The following is a 26,438-nucleotide window of genomic DNA, read 5'->3' as shown; positions in this document are numbered from 1 at the left end:
TTCCAAGATTTTGACCCAGTGACAGTGAAGGAATGGTGATATATTTCCAAGTCAGGGTGGTGAGTGGCTTGGAGGGGATATTGAAGATGGTGGTGTTCCTACGTATCTGCTACCCTGGTCCTTCTAGATGAGAGTTTCAGCAAAAAGAAGGCATTGGGGAAGTTGGGGGTGGGTGCAGTGGCAGCCGTTCCCAGCAGAATGAGACTTGATAAAGTTAGTTTTTGGCACTGGGGATTGGGGAAGAGAGGATGGCAGTTGTAGAAAGCATAACAATATCTGCATGGGTGAATAAGGAAAAGCAGGTCAGCCAGGAGAAGGGTGTTCATCTATGGTCAGGAGTACCATGGGTGTACTTGAGAACACTTGGCATGTGTATGCCTTGTTCTTCTTGCTTTGAGATGATACAGCAGGCTCTCTGCACACACCTCCATCAATAGAACATTGTCCGTCTGGCCATGAAATGGCCTGATACTGTTGCAAAGCCATTTGGGCCTACAGAGAAAGGCAAGCAATCCAATATAAGGTGAAATCAGTGGCATTTTGACACAAGTCCAAAATCAGTCACAGTGCATTTTTACATATGCCACTGAGGTTTTCTGTTACACCTCCCTCCCAGGATATCTTAGTGTCATCAATGGTTCCATCACAAATGTGGAGGGAGCAGGCTCAGCAGTGGAGTCTGTTGGCCCTGGAGGTTTCGGTGGGCGGCCCTAGAGTATTTCTGTCTGGATGGTCACACATGACGCAAATCTTGTCAGAGGCAGGTTGACCATCCCCAGCATGAACTTCGAGCTGTCAGAGTCAGATAGGCTGAATGGGGATGGAGGGCTTGTCCACCTCTGGCATGTCCAAAGAGGAGTCTTCTGAGGGGACTGCATGTCATTTCCCCCTTCAGCTTAGTTCTTCATGGACCACCCCATGCGTTTGCGTCAAGGTTCCTTTCCCATGCCTTTGACTGTGAAGATAGTAGAGAGCAGCAAACCCTGAAGATGCTGGACTTGGCTCTCCATGGCCTATGCCAACCAGTCTTTGGAGGCAAATAGACAGTTGCATAATTCATAGCACCGCCGCAGCTTCATTGCACCCACGTAACTGTCTGCTGCTCCTGTTCCTGTGCATGCCGATGAAGTCCCTGACTGCCACCGTCACATAGCTGTGCCTGAGTAAGTGCCAGGTCTCTGACAGTCCTCTGAGTGCCAGTGGTCTGGGGTGTTGTTTCCTCAGCCAGCTGTGGAACTGTTGCAGTCAAGAGCTTACCAGATTGTGCTCAAACACTCTCTAAGCGTAACGTTCCAAACGAGGTGTCAGTATCTGGCCTGATGGGGAAGACTGCCGGAGGCAGTATTGCTGATGGTACTCTTGTCCTCCGAGATTGTGTAGAGGGCAACTGAGGCAGCAGCTGTGGCTAAGATACTGGTTGGACCCGCAACATGAAAGACAAGACATTGTAACCAGTGGTTTTGAAGTAATATGCAATGAACAATGGCAGTGGGTTTCAGGTGAGAGTCGCAGTGGAATGACGTTAGTTTCTCACTCACTTAACAGGATGTGAATGCAGAAGTGGCAGTCCTGGTTTTCTCCTGCCGGGACCAGGATTACTTCTCATAGGAGGTGATCAGCTGAATTTCAGGCACCCATCCACCCAAGCAGGCTTGCTCTGCACTGTTATTGGCCACCTTCATCTTTAATGAGTGAGGTGAAAGTGGGTGGCATGGATGGTGCTGCTTGAATGGTGGTGAGGTGTGCTGAGGAGGCAGTGCGGAGGCCATGCATTGTCAGTAATGTGGGTGGGAGTTTGAAAAATGTGAGAGGAAATCATAATGCCATCTTCCCCTTCCTGAAATGTTTACAATCTGTCCCCTTCATGAGCATGACAGCTTTGATATGACAACGTTCCTCCAGGTACACATTGTTTGGTTTTAAAAATTGCACAGGGTTAAGGGGTGCTGGTCTTTTGGTGGCTATCCTCTGATCGGCAAGTTGTTCTGGGAACGGTGTCTGGTAAGGTGGGCCCAGAACTGGACATCGTGTTTGCAGTCGGGGCGAGGCACGTAGTTAATGTCAAGTAAGTTTAATAAGATACAATGAGAAAACATACAAGGCCCTTGTGGTGGAAGTCTCTCCAAAAACCTTGATGCAGTTCAGTCTTAGCCAAAAAAGTAAGATTTAGCCTTATTTTTCCTCACCACCAGTCCCAATAAGGTTGAACAAGACTGTGCACAGTCTTGGCTGTTATATTTATGATGAAGGGCTTTTGCCTGAAACATCGATTCTCCTGCTCCTCAGATGCTGCCTGACCTGCTGTGCTTTTCCAGCACCATTGTAATCTTGACTCGAATCTCCAACATCTGCATTACCCACTTCTGCCCTGTTATATTTATGTTTCCACTAAATTTGAGTTCTCTGTCACCTTTCTACAAATTTTTATTTTCACCTCTGTGATATTGGCAATGTTGTTTCCCTGTCTCAACTCATATGCTGCTGAACCCCTCATTCATATCTTGTAAATTAATTATTTTAACCTGGCTTGCCTCCCACATTTTATCCTTGAGGTTGTTCAAAAGCCTGCTGCCGACATCTGAACTTGCAGAATTTCTCAAGTCCATCTTTCCTGCTTTGATTTTAAAACGTGCATACTTTCACGCAAACCTTTTTCAGAAAAACAACAGCCCTACACTTCAGTTCTCTACCAAGTCTAACCTCTTCAACATTGATGGCTGGGTCTTCAGTAACCTCCCTCCCTTTCTTCCTTTCTATCCTCTGTGGGAATATGGGTTCACATGACACATGGATCTTGATGTGGAATCATTACACGATGAGTTGAAACAATTTTCTGCTGACTGCTTCGTGATACAAGTCTCAGGCAAAGGTGAGGAATTGAATGAATGTGTGAAGTTTAACAAGCATTCATGTGTTAAGTAATCTTCTTAAGACTTAGCTCTTTATTGATCACTGTTTCATACTGTGGACAGCTATAGCCAGTACACGAGAAGTAAGTGGCATAGGGTTCACAAGGAGTACAGCAGAGGATTATTACAATGATCTGAGGGGTTAGGGACAACAGCCAGTGGGAGAGACTGGAAAAGGTATGACTGTTCTCCTTAGAACAGGGAAGGTTAAGAAGTGATAAAAATGATGAATTCTCCATGTTGAAAAACACTTCAAGCAAGCACTGAGGATGACAATGATGCTAAATGCACTCTGCGTGAGGGATTTCTCTGTCCACCACCAAGAGTGGCTCAGTAGCACCACAACTGATTGAGCTGGTCAGGTCCCAAAGGACATAGCTGCTAGACTGGGTGTGCAGTGAGTGGTAAGAGAACCAACAAGAAGGCAGCACAGTGGCTCAGTGGTTAGCACTGCTGCCTGACATCACTACTGACCCAGGTTCGATTCCAGTCTCGGGCGACTGTCGGTGTGGAGTTTGCACAATCTTCATGTGTCTTCATGGGCTTCCTCCGGGTACTCCGGTTTCCTCCCACAATCCAAACATGTGCATGTTAGGTGAAGTGGCCGTGCTAAGTTGCCTGTAGTGTTCAGGGATGTGTAGGTTAGGTGTATTAGTTAGGGGTAAATGTGGAGTAATAGGGTAGGGGAATGGGTCTGGGTAGGTTACTCTTCAGAGGGTCAATGTGGACTTGTTGGGCCAAAGGGCCTGTTTCCATACTGTAGGGATTCTATAATATGATATGAAAGGAAAAATGAACTTGACGTCATCCTCACCAACCTGTTGGCTGCAGCTACATCTGTCCTTGTGGAGATAATAAGCCTTCACATTGAGAATAGCTTCTATCATGCTGTGTGATACTATCAACGTGCTAAATAGGTAAATTCATGCAGATCTAGCAACTGAAGACTGGCTAGCCATGAGGCACAGTGGGCCAACAGCAGCAGAATTATTCAGACACAATTTGCACCTTCATGGCCCGGCACATTCACATTCAACAAGCCAGGAGATAAACCATGATTCAATGGAGAGTGCAGGAGGGCCACTGGGCATACCTCAAAAAAATGAGGCGTCAACCTGATGGAACTATCAAACGGATGACTTAGGTGCCAAACAGCATAAGCATCAAGTGAGTGAGGTAAGCGATCCAACAACCAATGAATCAGATCGAAGCTTTGCGGTCCTTCCACATCCAGTCATGATTAGTGGTGAACAATTCAACAAGTCATTTCAGGAGGAGGCTCCACGTATATCCCTATCCTCAATGATGGAACAGCCAGCACACCAGTGCAAAAGGCTGAAGCATTCACAGAAATCTGCAGCCAGAAATGCTGAGTGGATGATCCATCTCTGCCTTCTCCAGTGGTCCCAGCATCATGGACACCAGTCTTCAGCCAATTCGATTCACTCTATGTGACATAAGCCCTCACAACATTCCAGCAATATTACTGAAGACTTATGGTCCGGAACTTGCCACTCCCTTAGCCAAGCTCTTTCAGTACAGTTACAACACTGGCATCTGTCAGCAATGTAGAAAGTTGCCCAGGTATGTTCTGTGCACAAAAAGCAAGACCTGACCAATGACTGCCCCATTGCTCATCACTAAAGTGATGGAAGGTGGTGTCAGCAGTGTTATCAGGCAGCACTATCAATAACATGTACACTGATTCCCAGTCGAGGTTCCACCAGGACCACTCAGTTCTTAACCTCATTCAATCCTTGCTTCAAACATGGACAAAACAGCTGAATTCCAGAAGTGCAGGAAGAGTAACAGCACTGCAAGGCTGCATTTGACTGAGTGTGGCTTCAAGGAGTCCTACCAAAACTGGAATTCATCAGTATCGAGGTAAACACTTCATTGATTGGAGTCATACCTGGTACAGAGGAAGATGGATGTGGTTGTTGGAGGTCAGTCACGTCGGTTCCAGGACACCTTTGCAGGAGTTTCTCAGGGTAGTGTCCTCAGCCCAACTGTCTTCAGCTGCTTCATCAATGGCCTTCCTTCCATCATAAGGTCAGAATTGTAGATGTTCAACACCGTCTAGACTCCTCAATTACTGAAGAAGGGCACTTTGCAAGGTAACAAGATCTGGACAGTATCCGGGCTTGGGATGAAAAGTGGCAGATCAATTTTGTGCTACACAAATGGGGATGGTCAGGCAATGACCATCTCCAAGAAGAGACAATCTAACCAATGCCCCTTCAGTTACCATCACTGAATTCCCTGCTATCAAGATCCTGGGAGTTACTGTTGATCAGAAGCTCAACTGGACTCACCACGAAAACACAGTGACTACAAAAGCAGGTTGTAGACTAGGAAAACTGCAGTGGGTAACTCACATCCTCACTCCACAAAGCCTGTCAAGCACCTACAAGGCACAAATCAGGATTGTGATGGAATACTCCCCACTTGCCTGGATGGGTGCAGCTCCAACAACACTCAATAAGCTTGACACCATCCAGGATAAAGCAGCCCACTTGATTGGCACCACATCCACAAACATCCACTCACTCTATCACTGACCCTCAGTCAGAGCAGTGTGTACAGTATCAGCTAGAAAGTTAAGGGCAGCTGACACAAAGAAACATGACCACCTGTAAGTTCCCCTCCAAGCCACTGACCATCCGGACTGGAAATAATTTAACGTTTCTTCGGTGTTGCTGGGTCAAAATCCTCAGCATTGTGAGTCAACCCACAGGATGTGAACTGTAGGGCTTCAAGAAGGTAGCTAACCACCAGCTTCTCAAGGGCAACTGAGGACAAGCAGTAAATGCCAGCGACAACCATGTCCCATGTGTGAATCGGAAAACAAGAGTCGAGAGTGAAAAATCATTTCTGCTGGTGAGTGAATCAATAATCAGAGGTCATTGTTTAAAATGGTTGACAAAGATTTAAAGGGGAGATCTGAGATTTTTTTTTCAACTTCAAGTTGTCAGGATCTCAAATACTTTAGGATTTTGAATAAATAACTTTTAATTTGAAGTTGAGGAAATTATGAATGCCCTTTTTGGAGCGAGCATGGACACAATAGGTTTGATTGGTCTGCTTCTATATTGTATGCTTCTATGAATTTATAACCTGGTACAATTTCCAGTTTGTGAAAAAAATTGGAGAACAGTTCGTTTGGCACAACCCACCGTGTGACTCGTGTTTTAACAGTTAAGAGCAATCCATGAGCTATAAATACTGTTTTAAGTATCCTGTTGGTAACATAAAACATTGTGTGCTCTCACAGTTGAATCATTCACTCTTTGGGGCATGTGTGTGTATGTTTGTGAGACTTGCAGTACCTCAGGCATTGTGGAACACCCATTGTAATGTTATCTTTCAGAGGCATAACGGAAGTCTATTATCAAGAGAATGTACCACAGGTTCTTGATCAGTGAAAGCTATAAATTAGACGTGTGTTAGGAGAGGATGTGGTGTGTTTAAGTACCTAACAAAGAACGTTATTGTGCCACTCTGTTAATTGCAACACTCAGACAAGAAAATGCAACTTTAAAGAAATTTGCTCTGAATGGAGGAATGGCATTACATTTTAAAGTCTGTATTTTTGGAACCATGCATGATGGTTGTGATTTTTCCAGTTGTACATAATGCACTGTTTTATTTGTCTGGTTCCAAAATTGCATGATAGAGAAAATGCAAATTGTGTGTACATTTATTGGGAGCCACTGAACTGAGCATGCGGGTAAAATCTAATGTTGCCTGTTGGTCGTTTAAGGTGGGCCAGGAGCTATCGATAATAGTTCATTGGTCGTGATTTTCACCAGTCCCAGTCCAATTCAGAGGACATGAGCATCCAACATCGTCTATATCTAAAGAAATCCAAGAATCAAATTCATGCCATTTTGGGGTTTAACCTGAGATTCTTTGAGTGATGTCAGTCATTATATTTCCAATGTGGGGACCTCAGTGATAGTAAATTCGAAAAAATTCTAAACCCACCATTTAACCTTTGACAAGATGTCTCATAGGAGGTTGCGAACTAAATTTGGAACATATAGCGTTAGGGGCAGGTTATTAGCATGGACAGAGGATTGGTTGACTCGCAGAAAGCAAAGATTCAGGATAAAGAGTCTTTTTCATGATCCTAGTGAAAAAGCGTGGAAATGGAAAATCACACCAGATCAGAGAGTATCCAGGCAAAAGGGGAGTCGATGTTTTGGGCACAAGCGCTTCCTCAGAAATGTGGGGTGGAGGCAAGAGGGCTGAGAGATAAATGGGAGGGAAGGTAGCTTGGAAGGTGTTAGGTGGATGAAGGTGTGGGGGGGGGGAAGTGGTAATGGTGATAGGTTGGAGCAGAGATTGGAGCGGATAGGTGGGAAGGAAGATGGGCAGGTAGAACAGATCAAGAGGGCAGTGCTGAGTCGGAGGGTTGGACCTGGGATAGGATGGGGGTAGGGGAGACGAGGAAACTGGTGAAATTGACATTGATGTCAGGTGGTTGCAGCATCCCAAGGAAGACCAGACATTCCTCCTCCAGGCGTCGGGTGGTTTAGATTTGGCAATGAAGGAGGCCCAGGACTTGCACATCACTAGCAGATTGGGAGTTGAAGTGGTCAGCCATGGGGCAGTGGGGTTGTTGTGTGCGCGTGTCCCGGAGATGTTCCCTGAAATGTTCCGAAGTGGGCGTCCTGTCTCCCCACTGTAGAGGAGACCGCATTGGAAGCAACAGACACAGTAGATGAGGTGTTTGGATATGCAGGAAAATATCTACCGGATGTGAAAAGATCCTTTGGAGCCTTGGATGGAGTTAAGGGGCGAGGTATGGGCTCAGATTTTACACCTCTTGAGGTGGCAAGGGAAGGTGCCAGAAGTGGATGGTGGGTTGGTGGGTGGGGGAACATGGACCGAATGAGGGAGTGAGTGGTCTCTGTGGAATGCTGATAGGGGTGTTGAGGGAAATATATCTCTGGTGGTGAGGTCTGACTGTCGGTGGCAGAAATGGCGAAGGATGATGTGTTGTATCCAGAGATTGGTGGGGTGGAAGATGAGGACCGGAGAGGTTCTATCCTTGTTGCAGCACACAACTGTGCTGCAAGACATCCACCCCCTTGTGTAACTGCACCAGTTGGTACAGTAGGTCAAGGCAGGGCAAGGCATGGAGACTGCCAACCCTGGGGTGGGGAAGTTCAGAACTAGAGGGCATAGGTTTAGGGTAAGAGGGGAAAGATGTAAAAGACCTAAGGGACACCCTTTTCATGCGGAGGGTGATATGTGTATGGAATGAGCTGCCAGAGAAAGTGGTGGAGGCTGGTACAATTACAACATTTAAAAGGCATCTGGATGGGTATATGAATAGGAAGGGTTTGGAGGGATTTGGCCGGGTGCTGGCAGGTGGGACTAGATTGGGTTGGGATATCTGGTTGGCGTGGACAGGTTGGACCGAAGAGTTTGTTTCCATGCCGTACATCTCTATGACTCTATGCAGGACAAAAAGAGAAAACCCGGAGTTGCAACCCAGTCCAACTCCTCAGTTGGATTCATGTCCATGCATGCAAACTGTTGCTCAGCAGCCTGCCAATGCTAGTTGTTGTTGTGCAATGTAATATACGTCTGTGCTTCCAGAGCATTCTGCTAGTGTATCAGAGAGGTGCCATGCTGGTTGTAAAGGGTTGGCAGATGTTAGATGTCAACATACATGGACAAGGCATGCATGCAGCTGGTTCCTGTGGAATGTGCCCTGATCTACACTTTAACTAATACACCAGAGGTTGCTCCGATTCAGTGTGCCCTGGTTTCTTTGCTGAATTTTCACAATGTCAAGCTTATTTGGCAAGTTCAGTAAGACAGGAAATTGAATATTAATAACGGGAGTTGGATCAAGGGGAGTTTAAGAAGCAATAATCCCCTTTAATTGGCAACTTGCTCCTGACAAACTAGCAATTCGCTGTGCTGCTTGTGAAAAGCAGGAAAGATGGAGCGGGCTTGCTCGTAACATCAAGATTGGCCTCATTTGACTTCTTGTCCATTACTTCCACAAATCTTGCCACATTGCTCAGACCCCTCGAAGATTCCAGCCAGAGCTTCCGAAGAGCACCCAAGGCCATAGGTTCTTAATTGCCAATGTTTGAGCTAAATTCTGCAAATCCAGTAATAGGTTGAATAGGTTTCATCAGCTCATTCATGTCATTTGAGGCTCAGCGGGTAGTACTGCAACTTCTGAGACGGAAACTTATTAATTTAAGTCCCGCTCTCAAAACTTCAGGACAGAAATTCAGGTTGTCACTTTCGTGCAGTACTGAGGGAGCGCTGCATCTCAGAGATGCCATCTTCCAAATGAGACAGGAAGCCAAGATATCAACTGTTCTGCAAAATATTTACAACATGCAAAGAAAGCACAAGAGACTCTGTCCAATATTTATCCCTCAAATACAAAAAGAAAAACAAATTCTGATCAGTATGACACTATTTTTGGGAGCTGCTTGTATGAACATTCATTTGCATGTTCCCTAAAGTGGTTGGCTCCTTATTTTCATTTGTACAGAAGGGGAGGGTTTGATAAATTGCAAGTGTTGGAATTGCTCGAGGCAAACTTCAATTCAGGGGACAAGCATGAAGATGTTATGAATAGTTCAGCATTGTGCATCATGAGATATAACAGTTTCATCAACAGACAAGGAACAAAATTGGTGCATGTTTATTGAATGATAATGCATCCCCAATTCTTGGCAAATAAGTTGATATTTACCGCTTATGTTTGGTTTCACAATTAAAGACAGACGTAGCATCTGAAAATCATCAACTGCATTTTTCTGCAGGAGCAAAATAGCATGAGATCAAAATTTCTTCCCCATGAGAACTCTGATCTATTAACCTAGCTTGTGTGGTGGATTCCCAATAATATCTTTCACTAGAAGGGAGCCAGCTGCAAGGCTGCAAAATGCTGCATCTGAACTGTGATGCCTGAACAACTGACCATCAAAATGGAGGCAGAGCAAGTCTGTACTAACAGACCTCTGGACCAGTATCAGGACTTCTCCTGACGAATTGAATTGAATTGAATTTATTGTCATGTGTACCGAGGCACAGTGAAAAGCTTTGTCTTGCAAGCAATACAGGCAGATCACAGAGTTATGGAGCATAGATAAGTAAATAATAGGTAAACAGCAGCAAAAACAAAAACACAGGTACAGGTGAATATTAAGAGTTTGTGAGTCCATTCAGTATTCTAAAAACAGTAGGGTAGAAACTGGCTGGTGTGTGTGTGTGTTCGTGTTCAGGTTTCTGTACCTTCTCCCCCATGGTAGAGGTTGTCGAAAAACATTGCCAGGGTGGGAAGAATCTTTGAGAATGCTTGCGACCTTTGCTTGACAGTGGGCCTGGTAGATGGATTCTATAGATGGGAGGTTGGCCTTTGTGATTGTCTGGGCCGAGTTCACCACACTCTGTAACTGTCTCCAATCTTGCATGGTACTGTTGCCATTCCAGGTAGTGATACATCCAGACAGAATGCTCTTGATGGCGCACCTATAAAAATTGGCGACTTCCTCAAGACATTCCACGTGTGACAGCATCTAGACCAGGCTGTAGGAAAATAACACAGACCCAGTTCGGTTTCCCCAACCAAGTTTAGATGTGATAGTCTTAGAAGGGGTGGCAAGAAACTATCCTGGTATGAGCATGAGAAGGAAATGTGGGTGAGTAAGGTAGGTGGCAGTCAGAGATCTGATCAACATTTTTACGAAGTTGTGTGAGCGCACAATACTGGCAGTGGTCAGGCAGAGAAGGTGAGGCTTGAAGGAGCATGAACAACAGCAGGATGGGGATGAAACCAGTCAACCCCTGTTCAAGGCCTTAATTAGCCTAAATTATTTTAAAAAGCTAACTGCTGCTTATGATCAAGCTGAGCTCCAACAGAACGGCCAAGAGTGAGGACTGTGGCAAGGAAATGGCATGCCAGTGAGCTTTAGGCAAGTATACTACTACTTACCTCTCATCACAGTCACATACTGGGCCCAGAATCCTGTGCACAAAGCATGAGGAAACTGTGCCCACTGACCCATTTTTCCATCACATGCTGTCCAATTTTAATGCCATCTCAAAAGTTCCATTTCACTGTATAATTTTAACTGTGTAACAGTGTGGAAGTTTATCACGGTAATTAATATTGCAATCTTCCAAATCATTTGATTTTTCTGCTCCTTTATATATGCTTTGAAAGTATTCTGTCAGTGAAGTCACTCCTAGGTTTTATCTGTACAGCTAATAGCTGAGAATTGTGATTCTGCACAACAGGATAACCATTGAGTGACTGTCAGGAGTGATATATTAAACAGGAAGTTTTTACATTTATAGGCATTATTTTAAACCTCCAAAGCTACTCTCCTTTCAGCTACACTTATGAACATAAGACCATAATAAGGCTGGAAGAAATAGGCACAGGAAACAGTGACTCCTCCACCAGCAGAAATACTAACACTGAACGAATGAGAAAGCTCATACATGACCTTAACCTGAACCAGTCAAAACTGAAAACCAGCAGAAAATATTGTCAAAATATATGCTGTGTATACTTGTCTCACAGTGAAATATGAGACACCTTTTTCACCAAGTTAAGGGGTCAACCATTATACAAAGAACAAAGAAGAAGAACAAAGAAAATGTATAGCCCAGGAACAGGCCCTTCGACCTTCCAAGCCTGTGCCAATCCAAATCCATGACTGAAACCTATCGCCCAATTTCTAAGGATCTGTATCCCTCTGCTTCCCACCTCCTCAGGCATCTGTCCAGACACACCTTAAATGAATCTACCGTGCTTGCCTCTACTACCTCTGCTGGCAACACATTCCAGGCACCTACCACCCTCTGCGTACTTTGCATGTGTAGCCCCCTGAAACTTTTCACCTCTCACCTTGAATGCGTGACCTCTTGTTATTGAGTCCCTCACCCTGGGAAAAAGCTTACTCTATCCACCCTGTCTATACCTTTCATGATTTTGTAGACCTCAATCTCCTTTTTTCTAATGAGAACAATCCTAACCTACTCAACCTCTCTTCATAGGTAACACCTTCCATACCGGGCAACATCCTCGTAAACCTTCTCTGTACCCTCTCCAAAGCGATTACATCCTTTTGGTAATGTGGTGACCAGAACTGTGCACAGTATTCTAAATGCAGCTGAACCAAAGTCCTGTACAATTTTAACATGACCTGCCGGCTCTTATACTCAATACCCCGCCCAATGAAGGCAAGCATACCATATGCCTTCTTGGCCACTCTATCCACCTGCGCAGCCACTTTCAGGGTACAATGGTCCTAAGGCTCTTCTGTTTACAATGTAGTTCACTCTAGAATTAGACTTACCAAAATGCATCAGCTCATACTTACCTGGATTGAACTCCATCTGCCAATTCTCCAGTTTATCTATATTCTCCTGTATTCTTTGACAGTCTCCTCTGCTTTCTGCTACTCCACCAATCTTATATAGATAATATTGTCAAGGGGATTACGCTGAAGCTCAGGGTTGATATAGAAACAGAAAACCATGCACAATCTTTGACATCTGTCTCAGGCATACATAGTTCACAACTAAGTGGACTGGAACATGGGAACAGAGGCAGTCCATTCAGCCCCTCGATCTTATTCTGCCACTCGATAAGATCATGGTTGATCTGTGGCCTAAATCATGCCTGTCTTTGGCCCAAATCCCTTCATACCCTTGCTGAATGAAAATCTATCTATCTCAGATTTAAATATCACAATTGAATTAGCTTCAACCACCTTGAGGAACAGTGTTTCAAATCTCCATTCGTCTGTGAGTTAAGTATTTTCTAACATTTCCCCTGAATGGCATGGCCCAGATTCTGAGATGATGCCTCTGGTTCGAGAATCTTCAACCAGTGGAAATAGTTCATCTTTATCTGCCTTGTTTTTTCCTCTTAATAACGTCAAGCAGATCACCCCTAACCTTCTGCATTCCACAGTATAAAGGCTAAATCCATCAAATCACTCCTGCTGATAACCCCTGAAGTCCAGACAGCATCCTTGTAAACTATGTTCATCTTCATACAGACCCAAACCATCCTTCCTAAAGGGTGGGTGGTGGTGGTGGTGGTGGGGAGGGTGCCCAGATCTGCTCAAAGTAAGGTGTAACTTGAGTTTTGTGCAGCTGCAGCATAACATCTGCATCCCGATATTCCAGCTCTTTTGATATGAAAGCCAGCATTCCATCAGCCTTCCTGACTATTTTCTGCACTTGTTCAGGCATTTTAAAGAGCTAAGCACTTGAACCCCTAAATCTTGTTGGACAGTATGTATTTAACTTGGTGCTTTCTAAAAATAACCCAATCTATCCTTTTCTGTCTGCCACAACCTTGCCCATTCACCTCATCTATCAATATCCTGTTGTAAGTTTATGCTGTCAGATATTAGACTTTTCATGCGATTATCAAAATTGTTGATTGATAATATGAATAACTGAGGCACCAACATAGATCTCTGCACCAACCGCCAATTTGAGCACTTTAGCATGATTTCAACCCTGTTTCCTGACACTTGACTAATTTCCTATCCATATCAGCCCTCAATTTCCCCTCAATTCTGTGGGCTTTCACCTTGGTTGATGAGCTCTTGCGTGGAACTTTTTGGAAGTTCATATAACAACATCCATTGACTTATCTCTGTCCACCTTTGTCATCTCTTCAGAAATTTCTTTCAATAAGCTGTCAATAATCTCTTTTCTTTTTCTAGACGGCCATTTGGCTGTTTATGACAATTGAGTGAGCTTAGATTAGTTTCTGAGGAATTTAAATAATTTGCTGACAGCTCACAGGTGCTATTTACACTGATTCTACAGTTTTCTTCAGTCTTTTTCCAAGGGAAATTAAATTAAAATTTGCACAGTACCTCAGTGGAGAAACTGCGCTTGATGATCAAGCACTGAATCAGGTAGATCAATGTGGATTTCACCAGTTTCCTCATTTATCCTCCCCCACCTTATCCTAGTTCCAACCTTCCAGCACATGACCTGTCCTATCTGTCCATCTTCCTTCCCACCTCTCCGCTCTACCCTCCTCTCTGACCGATCGCCATTAGCCCCCACCTCCATCCACCTAATGCACTCTCAGCTACCTTCCCCCCAGCCCCACTCCCCTCCCATTTATCTCTCCACCTCTGAGGCTCCCAGCCTCATTCCTGATGAAGGGTTTTTGCCTAAAACATTGATTTTCTTACTGTTTGGATACTGCATGACCTGCTGTGCTTTTCCAGCACCACTCTCTCACTCTAACCTCCAGCATCTGCAGTCCTCACTTTTGCTTGTTGCTTCATACACCCATCTCTATTCTATTTTTCTTAGTGCATAGTGGGAAAATAAGCAGACTCAAAGCACAGGGTCTTTAGAAAACAGACAGTAGACATGTTAAGAAATGTGTGAAAAATGAAGTATTTGGCCAAATATTAGGGATCAAATTTTCACATGAGATTGATTATTACTTGAGTATATGGCACTAGTAAAGTTACTTCTAAGTGATCCACCATGCAATTTTATTGAGTAAATTATAAATTACCAACAATCCTCAGTTCAAAACTAAGAATCAGCAGAAAAGTTAAAAATCAGTTTTGATCTCGTGTTACATGTGATAGCTTATAGTTTAAAAAAAAAAACAAAATTAGACTGGATGAAAGTATGGAGTGTTAAATATTCCGTTGAAAGAGACCAGATTAATTGTCATTTCCAATCGTTTCTGTGTCGCCATGAGAATACCACTCAATGTTCTGCAGAAAATTCATTAACACAGTAATAATTAATATCTGCACAACTGAACCCAAGTCCTATTTAAATAAAGGATAGAGCTTGAGGTGAACGATGCACTAAAACCTGGGTGAATATCTCAGTCACCAAGTCTTCTTTCACTCTACATTATTCCTATTCAAAACAGGTTCTCAAAATGACAAGGGTGTTTCATTTTTCCAACTTCAGACTGTTCACAAACTTCTTCACCTGAAAGAGGAAGCAGAACCAAAAATAAAACACTGCAGAACAACATCAAAACCTATTTTATGAACAAAACCCGGAACTTTCATGGACCAGGACCAAAAATGAAATGTGTGCAGCAATCACCAATGTTCTGCACAACTGTTGCCAACAATTACCCCAATTTCTACTTATGCCGAGTTGTAACACCCTTGTTACTGCCGAGATAATGCTGCGGGATTAAGAATCATGGGAGCACAATATAGCCCTTGATTGTTTTGCTTGAAGATGTTGAAGACAGATAAATATTGAAAGGTTCATGCATCATGACAACTAGCAGCGCATGTGCAGTAATTTTTATGTTGTCACACAGAATATGTAGGATTTGGAAGAAGTTTCAATTGACCATGATGATCGGAGAAGTTCCCAAAGCACCACAGGTACGGCCTATTGTAATGTAACTCAATGGAAAGACCGCATCCCTGTAAAAGTTTTCTTGATGCTCCAGTTCGCACATAAAATACAGAAGTAACCTCCTGGTCACAATTTCATACTGCAGCCTTGCTGATATTAAAGAGATCAGCATGGGTGTTTCTGCTTGAAGTTCCCATGCGAGAAAGTGGGTGTGGCTGTACACTTGCGTAGCCACAGACAGTACAATGTGAACAGATGCTTGTGGCTGCAGAATGCCATGCTGTATCCTCTTTTGTGAATTTCAATACTCATCCCAAAACTAAAGTTCTCCTGGGACCGGGATGTCAATATATTCTTTGGAAGGAGTAACATTTGAGGAAATGGGAATCCTCCTTCAATTATATTCTGTGGTGAGTGACTGCAAGGTAGAAGTCAGGGGTATGATGGAATATTCTGCATCTGCCTGGAGCAGGCCCAAGCCGATAATACTCAGGAAACTTGACACCATCTAGACAAATATCTCACTTATTTGGCACTTATCCACCACCCAAAACACTGACTCCTCCACCAACAAATAGTGGCTGCAGTATGAATATCAACGACAAGATGTGTTGCAACAACCAGCCTCGGTTTCTTCAACAGCTGGAACACCCTTTATTACAGAATTGGGGATGCACCTCTATCATAAGGACAGGAGTGGTTCAAGAAGGCAGTTCACCACTAGTTCTTGATCAATGAGGGACGGGCAACAAATGATGACCTCACCAACAATGCTAAACTCACTTCATGTGAAAAGATTTCAACTAAGTGCTTCCAAAATTTGTGGAATGCCAATATCGATTGATTTCTATCTACGTTACTAGATTCCCCCACAGCATGGAAACAGGCCCTTCAGCCCAATAAGTCCACACTGACCCTTCGAAGAGTAACCCAGCCAGCCCCATTTCCCTCTGACTAATGCACCCCACACTATGGGCAATTTAGCATGGCCAATTCGCCTGATCTGCACATCCCTGGACTGTGGAAGGAAACAGGAGCACCCAGAGGAAACCCACGCAGACACGGAGAATATCCACACAGACAGTCGCCTGAGGCTGGAATTGAACCAGAGTCCCTGGCATTGTGAGGTGCAGTGCTAACCACTGAGCCACTGTGCCACTCCATGCTGACTTAGGAATATTTCAGAAATCCCTCAGAATCTTCAGGTCAAAATCCTGGAGCATACTGCCAGCCAGCACTACTGAAATCTCTTCACCACGAGGACTACAATGGATCGACAGGCAATTTACCAGTATCTACCCAAGGGTAATTAGAGATGGACAACAAATTCTCAACTTATATTCAATGAATGAACAAACTGAGGAAAACTGAACAAAATAAATCACAAGAAAGAACAGCACTTTACATCTTCAAACAGCTTTTCTCGTCTTGTTTTATCATCTTCAAACTCTTCATTGACATCCAACACCAACACTGGAATGTTCTTCAGATGTTCAAAGTGCAGTCTGTTGAAAATGAAAAGAGTGGATGTAATTCCTCATGGAAAAAAAACTCTTTCTTCCACACATCATAATTTCTCTCCAGGTTGCAGCTAGCAAACTGACTAAAAACGTGTCATCCCTGTTCTCACTGGGTGATCATAACTTATTCTCTCCTTCTGGGTGATGTCTGATCTGTGCTGTTCTTACAACTGATAAAATAGATCCAGGATGATATTTAGCTGAATTTTATCACCATTGGTGGGGACTGGCTGCATTCCCAAAGCAGTGCTGTGCTTTAAATCTAATGGCCATCTGATTGGTTAGCAGCTCTGAGACATGAGACTTCACCTCAGATAGGGCCGAAATCATGCCTTTAGCCCAAGTGACGCTAAATCACTGCGGATAGGGGACAGCCTTGACTTTTTAACGAGGGTAAGTAAGAGGCCACTGCTCCTGTGTAAATATCCAGCTACAGATCATTTTTACTGAAAATAATATTTGGCTACAAAGTTTCAATCTTTATATAGAGGATTTAAAAAACACAAAAGTTTCTGGAAGTACTATACTGCCTGTAAGAAATTGAGGAAGATTCATTTTTACTGGTGTCGCCTTGCATATGCAGTCCAGCACTTCTTGACCCCCCTTCCTGTCGTGATTGGAAGCAGGTTGACCTCAGAGACGATGAGGTCATTGAGTGGGGTTGTTGACCTGGCCAATCAAGAGAGCCCTGTCCTCCCCTTCACTTTTTTGATCACGCAGCATTGCCCTTTGACGAGAAGGGAATTGGTGGTCACTGGCTGATCTCGTGTTTCCTTTCTTTTTGGTGGGTGGAAAATGAACAAAGATTTGTACACCTGCTGTCTTTCACTGTGTCTCACACTTTCACACACACACACTGTGGGCGACGGGGAAAATATAAGCACTATAGCTGTTAGGCGGCATAAGGGAATAGATTTTAAAAAACCAGGAGATTTAGAGTTTAGGGGGCTGAAAAAATATATATAAACAGGAGAAACAGAACCAGGAGATGAAAATCACCTCAGTTCAGTCCTCAGCTGGCTGGCCTCACAGCCAGTGTACTGAGAGGAGGAAGAATGTTCCCTTGGCTAGGGAGATGTTTGCTTTCTGTGACAGAAAAAATATAAACAGGAGATTAGAAGCTCCTCAGTTCAGATACTGGCTGGGCCACAGCCAGAATACTGTGCACAAGTGAATAATGGGTGACTTGGTGACGGGATACTGGCTTCTGTGCAGTTATTTCAATCTCCTTTTATCTCCTTTACAGTTTTGATCTCTTTACACGAGAAGGGATAGACTTGCATTCACAAAAACACTTCACGAGGCTGATTCTTAAAATGAAGGGGCTACCTTGCAAGAACAGCTTGAGAGATTTGGGTCTGTACCCATTATAGTATAGAACACATTCAAGGTTCTGAGGGGACGCGGAAAGGTAGATGTTGACAGGATGTTTCCCTCATTTGGAATCTGAAGTAGAGGGGGAGAGTTTATAAATAAGGGAAGGTTGGTACTGTGTGGAATTGTTTTCCCCAGAAAGCAGTGCAGGCTAGGACATTCAATACCCTCAAGACTGAATTGGAGAGTGTTTGAGTGACAAAGGAGTCCAGAGAGTAAGGACACAAACCATTCAAGTAAGCCAAGTTAAGGCCGCATCAGCTATGAGCACATTGAAAGGTGCAGAAGTTTCGAGTGGGATAATGGCTGCTCCTATTTCTTATGATTTTAGAAGGAGAGTTCAAAAATAGGGAAATTATGCTAAACCGACAAAATACACAACATCTGATTGTTCCATTTAATTTTGTGGAAAAGTTGCCCTGGAGGGAGCCCAGAAAACTTGTTCTCCTTAGAGCACCATGCACCAATAGGTGATTTAACACAGAGGTACAAAATCACAAATGCAGGAAATAGTGACAGTTCTCGTGACAGAATGAAATGTCAGTGGCACCAAGGGTATCACAGAAAATTGATCTGTAATACATTGTCTAAAAGTGTGGCATTTTCAGATTCAATAGCAATTTTTGAAAGAGGATTGGCTAAATATTGCAAAGGAAAATTTTCCAGGGAAAAAATAAAACTGCAGCAGAGTGGGACTCACTGGACAGCTCCAGTCTGACGTATCATTCAATGATTTAACTTTTACAGAATTCTGGGCATTAAGCTGCATTTTTGCAGACTCAGTTGTTGAATTGTGTTTTTTTGAGAAGCAAAGCAGAAAAAGAATATCAAAATGGCAGGAAGAACTATTAAGTTAAGGTTCAGGGAACAAAAAAAATCATCCCATTTTGATCAGTGGCAGACAAGCAGGAGGCTGGGAGAACACAGCAAGCCAGGCAGCGTCAGGAGGTGGAGAAGTCATCGTTTTAGGTGTAAACCTTTTTTCAGGACTGGGAGTGAGTGTAGGAGGAGCTGCAGATAAAGGGGGTGACGCAGGCAGGGTGGGGAAAGCAGGTAAAGTGTATGACCTGGTTGGTCAATGGGAGGAATGAATCTGGTAGGTGGCCGAGAGGAGTGGAAGGAAGAAGGAGGGGTTGAGAAGAGAGTCGGAGGAAGGCAAGGGAGGTTACTTGAAATTGAAGAACTCCAGGTTGAGTCCATTTTCATCAGCTGTCGTTAGAATTTGCAATTTGCCATGAAATTAAACACAAAAGAACGGAAGAATTAGAATCAAAACCACTTACTCAGTAGAGCGTTTCACAAGCCAGTTTTCATGTTGTGAATGGAGCTGTTTCAGGTACTCCAGCTGAATTTCCCTTTCTTCATCTCTACCCCTTCGGTGTAATCTTTCCAAACACTTCTATGGAAAAGAAATGACAGTTCTCTCAAAATCTTTCAGAGACAGAAAACAGTTCAAATAATGCACGTAACCCCATATTTCCAATTACCAGTGAAATGTACCAATTTTCTTTGGTCCAAAGTCATGTCACTTTAGGGAACAAGACTTAACACGATCATGTGGGAAAAGTCTCTCATTGTAAACGTAGGTAAGTGTGATCAGAAGCTTTTCCTCATCCTGTTGAGCAAACTTCACAGCGTTGAGTCATAAGCTTCATTTTTATTTGTGATTTTCACAAATTAAACAGGTATCTTTGAAAATATCCCACTACAATCTCATTTTCAATGTATTGCTTACTTTAGTATCATTCATAAATGCAACAACCTTGCAGGTGATTTCAGAGTCCAGCCCATTTATGTAAATAAGACGTGAGAGATAAGTTCACCATGCACTGATCCCATAAAAAACACCACTCAACAGCTTCTTCAAATGCAAGAAAACACTGCCAACACTGCTTCCTTTTTTAGTCAATGTTTACATTTTATTCTTATGACCCCAGGTTTTTGACATTTTCTTTACATTTATCCACCTAAACTCTTACATAGTTTTAAAGACCTCCTGGTAACTTCTCAGCTTTTTATTTTCCAGAGAAAAGAGCTCCAGGCTTTTCAGTCTTTCCAGATAGATATCACCTTTTATGTCTGATAGCAATTTTGCCCATCTTGTTTGATCTTCTGTTCTCTCACTCCATCTCTACTGAAACATGGAGTCCAGACAAGTGCATAGTACTCTTAATGTTTCTCATTTACACCCTGTACAAAGATTATGACAACAGATTCATGTTTGTCTGGTGAACGAAGTTTGTGACCTACGTATAAATAGTGATGTAGGAGTATTATATAGTGGCAATTGTGGAAAGGACTAGGTACCTAATATTAAAGTTCACAAAAAGCTCACAAAAGATAAGTCGCCCAGTTATAGGAAGGATATTATAAAACTGGAGAGGGTCAGAAGAGATTTACCAGGATGTTGCTGGGTACAGAAAGTTTGAGTTATAAAGGAAGCCTGCAAAGCTGGAACTTGTTTCACTCGAGCACAGGAGGTTGACAGGTGACCTTACAGAAGTTTGTAAAATCATACCAGGTATATGTAGGATTAACGATAGGTGTCTTTTCCCTAGGATCGGGGATTTCAAGACCAGCACCACATTTTTAAAATGAAAGGAGACAGATTGAAAAAGGGGCAAATTTTTTCCAGAGGGTGGTTCACATGTGGAATGAACTTTGAGTAAGTGGGGGATGTGAGCACAATTACAGTGTTTAAAAGACATTTGGAGGGGTACACAAATAGGAAAGACTTGGAGGGATGTGGGTCAGAAAAAGGCAGATGGGACTAGTTTAGCTTGGGATTATGTTCACCATGGACGGTACAGAAAGCAGAGATCGAGTCAATCTTTAGACGAGTATAAAGGCAGTAGGAGAATACTGAAGAGGGGAATCAGGAGGGCAAAAAGGGGACACGAGATTGCTTTAGCAAATAGGGTTCAGGAAAATCCAAAGGGATTTTATAAATAGATTACGGACAAAACTGCACTTGGAGTATTGCGTCCAGTTCTGGTCACATTATAGGAAGGATATGGAAGATTTGGAAAGGGTTCAGAAGAGATTTATGAGGATGTTGCCTGGTATGGAGGGAAGGTCTTGCGAGTACAGACTAAGGGATTTGAGGCTGTTTTTATGAGAGAAATTTAAAAAGGATCTCTGTTTTATACAGAGGGTGGTGCATGTATGGAATGAGCTGCCAGAGGAACTGGTGGAGGCTGGTACAATTGCAGTATTTAAAAGGCATCTGGATGGGTATATGAATAGGGAGAGTTTAGAGGGAAATGGGCCAAGTGGTGGTGAATGGGACTAGATTAGGTTGGGATATCTGGTCAGCATGGACGGGTCTGTTTCCATGCAGTCCACTCTATGACTCTATAAGGGACAAAAAATGTCAAGATGAAATACCTGATCAGGAAAGTTGTCCTGGTGTTGAAAAAAGATGTTTGTGAGGGAATGTATTGAAACTAGGAGCAGGAGTAGACCATTCAGTGATTTGAACTTGCTTCACAATTTAATATGATCACAACAGTATCCTGTTCTCATTTTCTTCCACTAGCCTTTGATCCCTTTAGCTGATGAATCTAATTCCTTTTTCAAAGCATATCAATGTTTTGACCTCATCTACTGTCCACTCTCAAAGTGAAGGAATTTCTCCTCATCTCAGTCCTAAATGCTTAATCTGTGACCCTTGGTTCTGGATTCCCTGGTCATCAGGAATATCATTCTTGCATTTACTCTGTCTCACCCCGTTCAAATTTTACAGGTTTCTGGGAGATCCGCCCTTACTCTTCTAAATCGCAATTAATATAATCCTAACCAATCTAGTCTTTCTTTATATGTCAGTCCTGCCATCCCAAGGATCAGTCTGGGAAACCTTTGCTGCACTCCCTCCACAGCAGGAACACCCTACCTCAGATAAGACGACAAAAATTGCACCTATAACACCAGGTGTGGTCTCACCAAGGCCCTGTACAATTGCCCCAAGACCTCCCTGCTCCTGTACTTGAATCCTTTCACTATCAAGGCCAACATAGCACTTGACCTTTTCAGCATCTGCTGCATCTGCATGCTTACTTTCAGTGACTGATGAAAAATGACACCCAGGGTTCGCTGCACCTTCCCCTTTTCAATTTATCACAATTTAGGTCATAATCTGGCCTTCTTGTTCATGCTTCTAAACTGGATAACCTCATATTTATCCCTGTTACATTTCATCTAGCAAGCATTTCCCCACTCACTGAACTTGTCCAAATGACATTAAAGCATCTTTATATCTTCCTCATATTACATCTATACCCTCATCTAAATAATTATATTGTAAAGAGCAGAGTCCAAGCTTTGATCAGTCCAGTATCCCATTAGTCACTGCGTGCCACTCAGACAAAGACCTGTTATTCCTATTCTTTGATTTCTGCCTGCCAACCAGTCCTTTTTCTGGTTCTCTACACAGCCCCCGGGCCCATGTATTATATATTTACAAACTAAATTGTTGTGGACCTTATTGGAAGTCCAAGTGAACCAAATCCACCAGCCCCACGATCAACTCAACAAAAAATTACATCCTCAAAAAACTCCAATTGATTTGTCAACCAGTTTCCGTTTCATAAATCTATGTTGGCTGTGTTTAATCCTATCAATGTTTTCCAAGTGGTCTGCTAGTAAATCTTTCATAGTAGATTCCAGCAGTGGGGACATTAAAAGGTGTAAATTGGGGACATCAACAGTTATATAAAGGAGCTGAACTGAAATAGGAGGCGGCTAACAGGTCATCCGAGCGACAGAGAAAAAAATGGCATTACGGTGACTCATTAGGTAGCACTGCCGCCTCACAGCACCAGGGACCTGGATTCGATTCCAGCCTTGAGTGACTTTCCTGTGTGGAATTTGCACATTCTTCCCATGTCTGCTTGTGTATCCCCCCGGTACTCTGATTTCCTCCTGCAGTCCAACTATGTGGATTGGCCATGCTAAATTGTCCATGGTGTCCCGGGATGTACAGGCTAAGTGGATTAGCCTTAGTAAATGCAGGGTTTTGGAGATATGGTAGAATTGGGTATGAGTGCGAGGGTTGGTGAAGACTCAAGGGGCAGAATGGCTTCTTTCTGCATTGTAGGCATTCTTTGAGTCTAAGGACCAAGGTCACGCAAGCCAGTTAATGTTTCCATTTTCTCTCTACCTCCTCCTTTCAACAATGGAGTTACACTGGTTATGCTCCAAATCCAGAGAAACTGTCCCAGTCATGACAAAATCCTGAAAGATGACCAGAAATAATTATTTCTGCAGCCACTTCCTCAAGTTCGCTCAACATAGATTATCAGACCCTCAGGATTTACCAGCATTGGATCACTTCAAATTTCCCAATACAATTTCTCAACAAATACTATTTCCTTTGTTTCCTCTCTCTCATGAAAACCTATGTTCCCCAACATATTTGGGGTGTTATTTGTATCTTCCATTGTGAAGACAGAACCAAAGCATTTATTCACTTTGTCTGCCAGCTCTTTGTTGCTCATTATAACTTGGCCTGTGTCTCACTAGAAGGAACTTACATTCAAGACATCACCCATGCCCTCCACCTCCTCTAAGACTTCCGTTTCCCCGGCCCCCAACGCCTCATCTCCACCATGGATATCCAATCCCTCTACACCTCTATCAGCCATTACAAGGGCCTCCCAGTCCTCCGTTTTTTCCCCTCCCGACGTCCCCAACAGTACCCTTCCAACAACACTCTCATTTGTTTGGCCGAACTGGTCCTCACCCTTAACAAGTTCAGCTTCAAATTCTCCCACTTCCTCCAGACCAAAGGGGTAGCCATGGGCACCCGTATGGGCCCCAGCTATGCCCGTCTCTTTATTGGCTACGTAGAACAGTCCATCTTGTGTAGTTACACCGGCACCACTCCCCACCTCTTCCTCCACTACACTGGCGCCACCTCGTGCTCCTGCGAGGAGGTTGAGCAATTCATCAACTTTAACAATACATTCCACCCTGACCTTAAATTTACCTGGACCATCTCTGACACCATCCTCCCCTTCCTGGACCTCTCCATCGCCATTAATGACATTTTTTACAAACCCACCAACTCCCACAGCTACCTGGGTTACAGCTCTTCCCACGTGGTTAAAGATGCCCTCCAACGCACCTCGTCCACATCCCACACCTCCATCCTATGATCCCACCCCTCCAACCGTAACAAGGACAGAACCCCCCGGTGCTCACCTTCCACCCTTCGCATAAACCAAATCATCCGACCACATTTCCGCCACCTCCAAACGGACCCCACCATCAGGGATGTATTTCCCTCCTCACCCCTTTCCGCCTTCCACAAAGACCGTTCCCTCCATGACTACCTAGTCAGGTTCATGCCCCCCAACAACCCACCCTCCCATCCTGGCACCTTCCCCTGCCACCACAGGAATTGCAAAACCTGCGCCCACACCTCCTCCCTCACCTCTATCCAAGGCCCTAAAGGAGCCTTCCACATCCATCAAAGTTTTACCTGCACATCCACCAATATCATTTATTGTATCTGTTGCTCCCGTTGTGGTCTCCTCTACATTGGGGAGACTGGACACCTCCTAGCAGAGCGCTTTAGGGAACATCTCCGGGACACCCACCTAATCAACCACACCGCCCTGTGGCCAAACATTTCAACTCCCCCTCCTTCTCTGCTGAGGACATGGAGATCCTGGGCCTTCTTCACTGCCGCTCCCTCACCATCTGACGCCTGGAGGAAGAACGCCTCATCTTCCGCCTCAGAACATTCAACCCTAGGGCATCAATGTGGACTTCACTAGTTTCCTCATTTCCCCTTCCCTCACATCACCCCAGTTCCAAACTTCCAACTCAGCACTGTCCCCATGACTTGTCCTACCTATCTTCCTTTCCACCTATCCACTCCACCTTACTCTCTGACCTATCATCTTCATCCCATCCCCTTTCACCCATTGTACTCTTTGTTACCTTCCCCCACCCTCCTCCCTGACCTATCACCTTCACCTTTATGTCTTGCATTTCTAATTCCCTGTTTAATGCCTTCCCAGTATTAGCATGATAGACTGGAACTCTGCATACAGCCACCGCCACTTTTTTTTGTTTCTTTCACTTAAAGATTTAATTTGGTTGCAAATGCCTGCACCAAATTTCCTTCACAGAAGTGTGGGAAATACCAAATAGGTCACATTATAAGCTTAAACATACTCCCTCAGATTTCACAATACCATTTGATTAATTATGCACGTTAAAACATCAAAATCAAAAATGATTCGTCAGTGTTGTTCAACTTCACCACGTAACTTACTTCAGGAGATGCTTGAAGGTAGATAATTCCTTCCAAAGCCACTCGACTCCCAAATTGGTTGAGAAGGTAAGTGTGCCAGTCCTGGTAGACGGTCCATTCAATCTCATTCAACCAACCAATTTCATATAGATTGGATGCAAATACATATCTGCATAGAGAACCATAAACATGACTCAATTCAGGTTTCTAAATCCTTAAAACAACCAGAGAAACGTATAGTTCTACTTTGGAACTTCTGCAAGCATCTTGCAAATTTCCAGTCAGGTGGTTATTCCAGCAGATCCGAACTGTTGATGAAATCATTAATTTTAAGTTGGAGAGTCAATTGAAGCCTTGAAGGGATTATCTATTGTTCAGTGTCTTGATTCATAAAGCAGCTGAGTAATACAGCAGGTCAAGGGTCAAATTCAATCCCCTCCGTACAATAGTTATTTTATGCTATGGCAGCAGTAAGGTTACTCAAAACAACATCAATTACACCATGGCTCAGGGGAGGACAGGAAAAAAGTCAACTACAATTCTATTTCCTCTTCAATATACAATAGAAAATACAGATACTGGATGCTGAAGGAGGGTGGTGGGGGGTCACTTTTGGCTTCCATGATTAAACATTGTTCCAAATAAGTGTTGAGCCTCAGAGATTACAAATAGTGAGTTTGGTTCTGTTGGACAATTCTATGATGGAGCCATGTTTCATTCAAGAAGTTAAAAAAAGAGAAAATACAGCTCAGGAAACAGCCCTGAAACTTCACAGTAATCTTACTTATCAGGGGCTATGTACAACTCGTTGCTTATGGTGATGTTCAGAAAACTATCAATATTAAGTGTGTGCTATTGGCAGCAGCTGCAAGGTTCTAATTTTGACAGTCCAGAGGAAGCAAGTAGAGGTTGGCTCTGTTTTTCACAGAGGACAACTCATTACAATGCTTGCACGTATCCATAACACCATAAGACACAAGAGTGGAAGTAAGGCCATTTGGC

The 26,438-nt window shown here is 43.6% G+C and overlaps 1 protein-coding gene across 4 annotated transcripts in view; it reads right to left on the bottom strand.

The window, feature by feature from the left end:
- Nucleotides 1-14,420: 14,420 nt before the first annotated feature.
- LOC132836821 (deoxycytidine kinase 2-like) overlaps nt 14,421-26,438 on the bottom strand; it is a 33,103-nt gene continuing 21,085 nt past the window's right edge. For all 4 annotated transcript variants that reach the window (XM_060856291.1, XM_060856287.1, XM_060856288.1 and 1 more), the window contains exons 4-7: nt 25,458-25,605; nt 19,459-19,574; nt 16,687-16,786; nt 14,421-14,894 (exon numbers count right to left, since the gene is read on the bottom strand). In XM_060856291.1, the coding sequence (XP_060712274.1) occupies nt 14,856-14,894; nt 16,687-16,786; nt 19,459-19,574; nt 25,458-25,605 (403 nt within the window). In that variant the 3' untranslated portion in view covers nt 14,421-14,855. The remainder of the gene's footprint in view (nt 14,895-16,686; nt 16,787-19,458; nt 19,575-25,457; nt 25,606-26,438) is intronic.

This window comes from Hemiscyllium ocellatum, chromosome 48 (assembly GCF_020745735.1).
Source record: "Hemiscyllium ocellatum isolate sHemOce1 chromosome 48, sHemOce1.pat.X.cur, whole genome shotgun sequence".
Classification (NCBI taxonomy): Eukaryota; Metazoa; Chordata; class Chondrichthyes; order Orectolobiformes; family Hemiscylliidae; genus Hemiscyllium; species Hemiscyllium ocellatum.
Note: the sequence above shows the minus strand (reverse complement) of the source record. Positions and strands in the feature narration are given on the sequence as shown.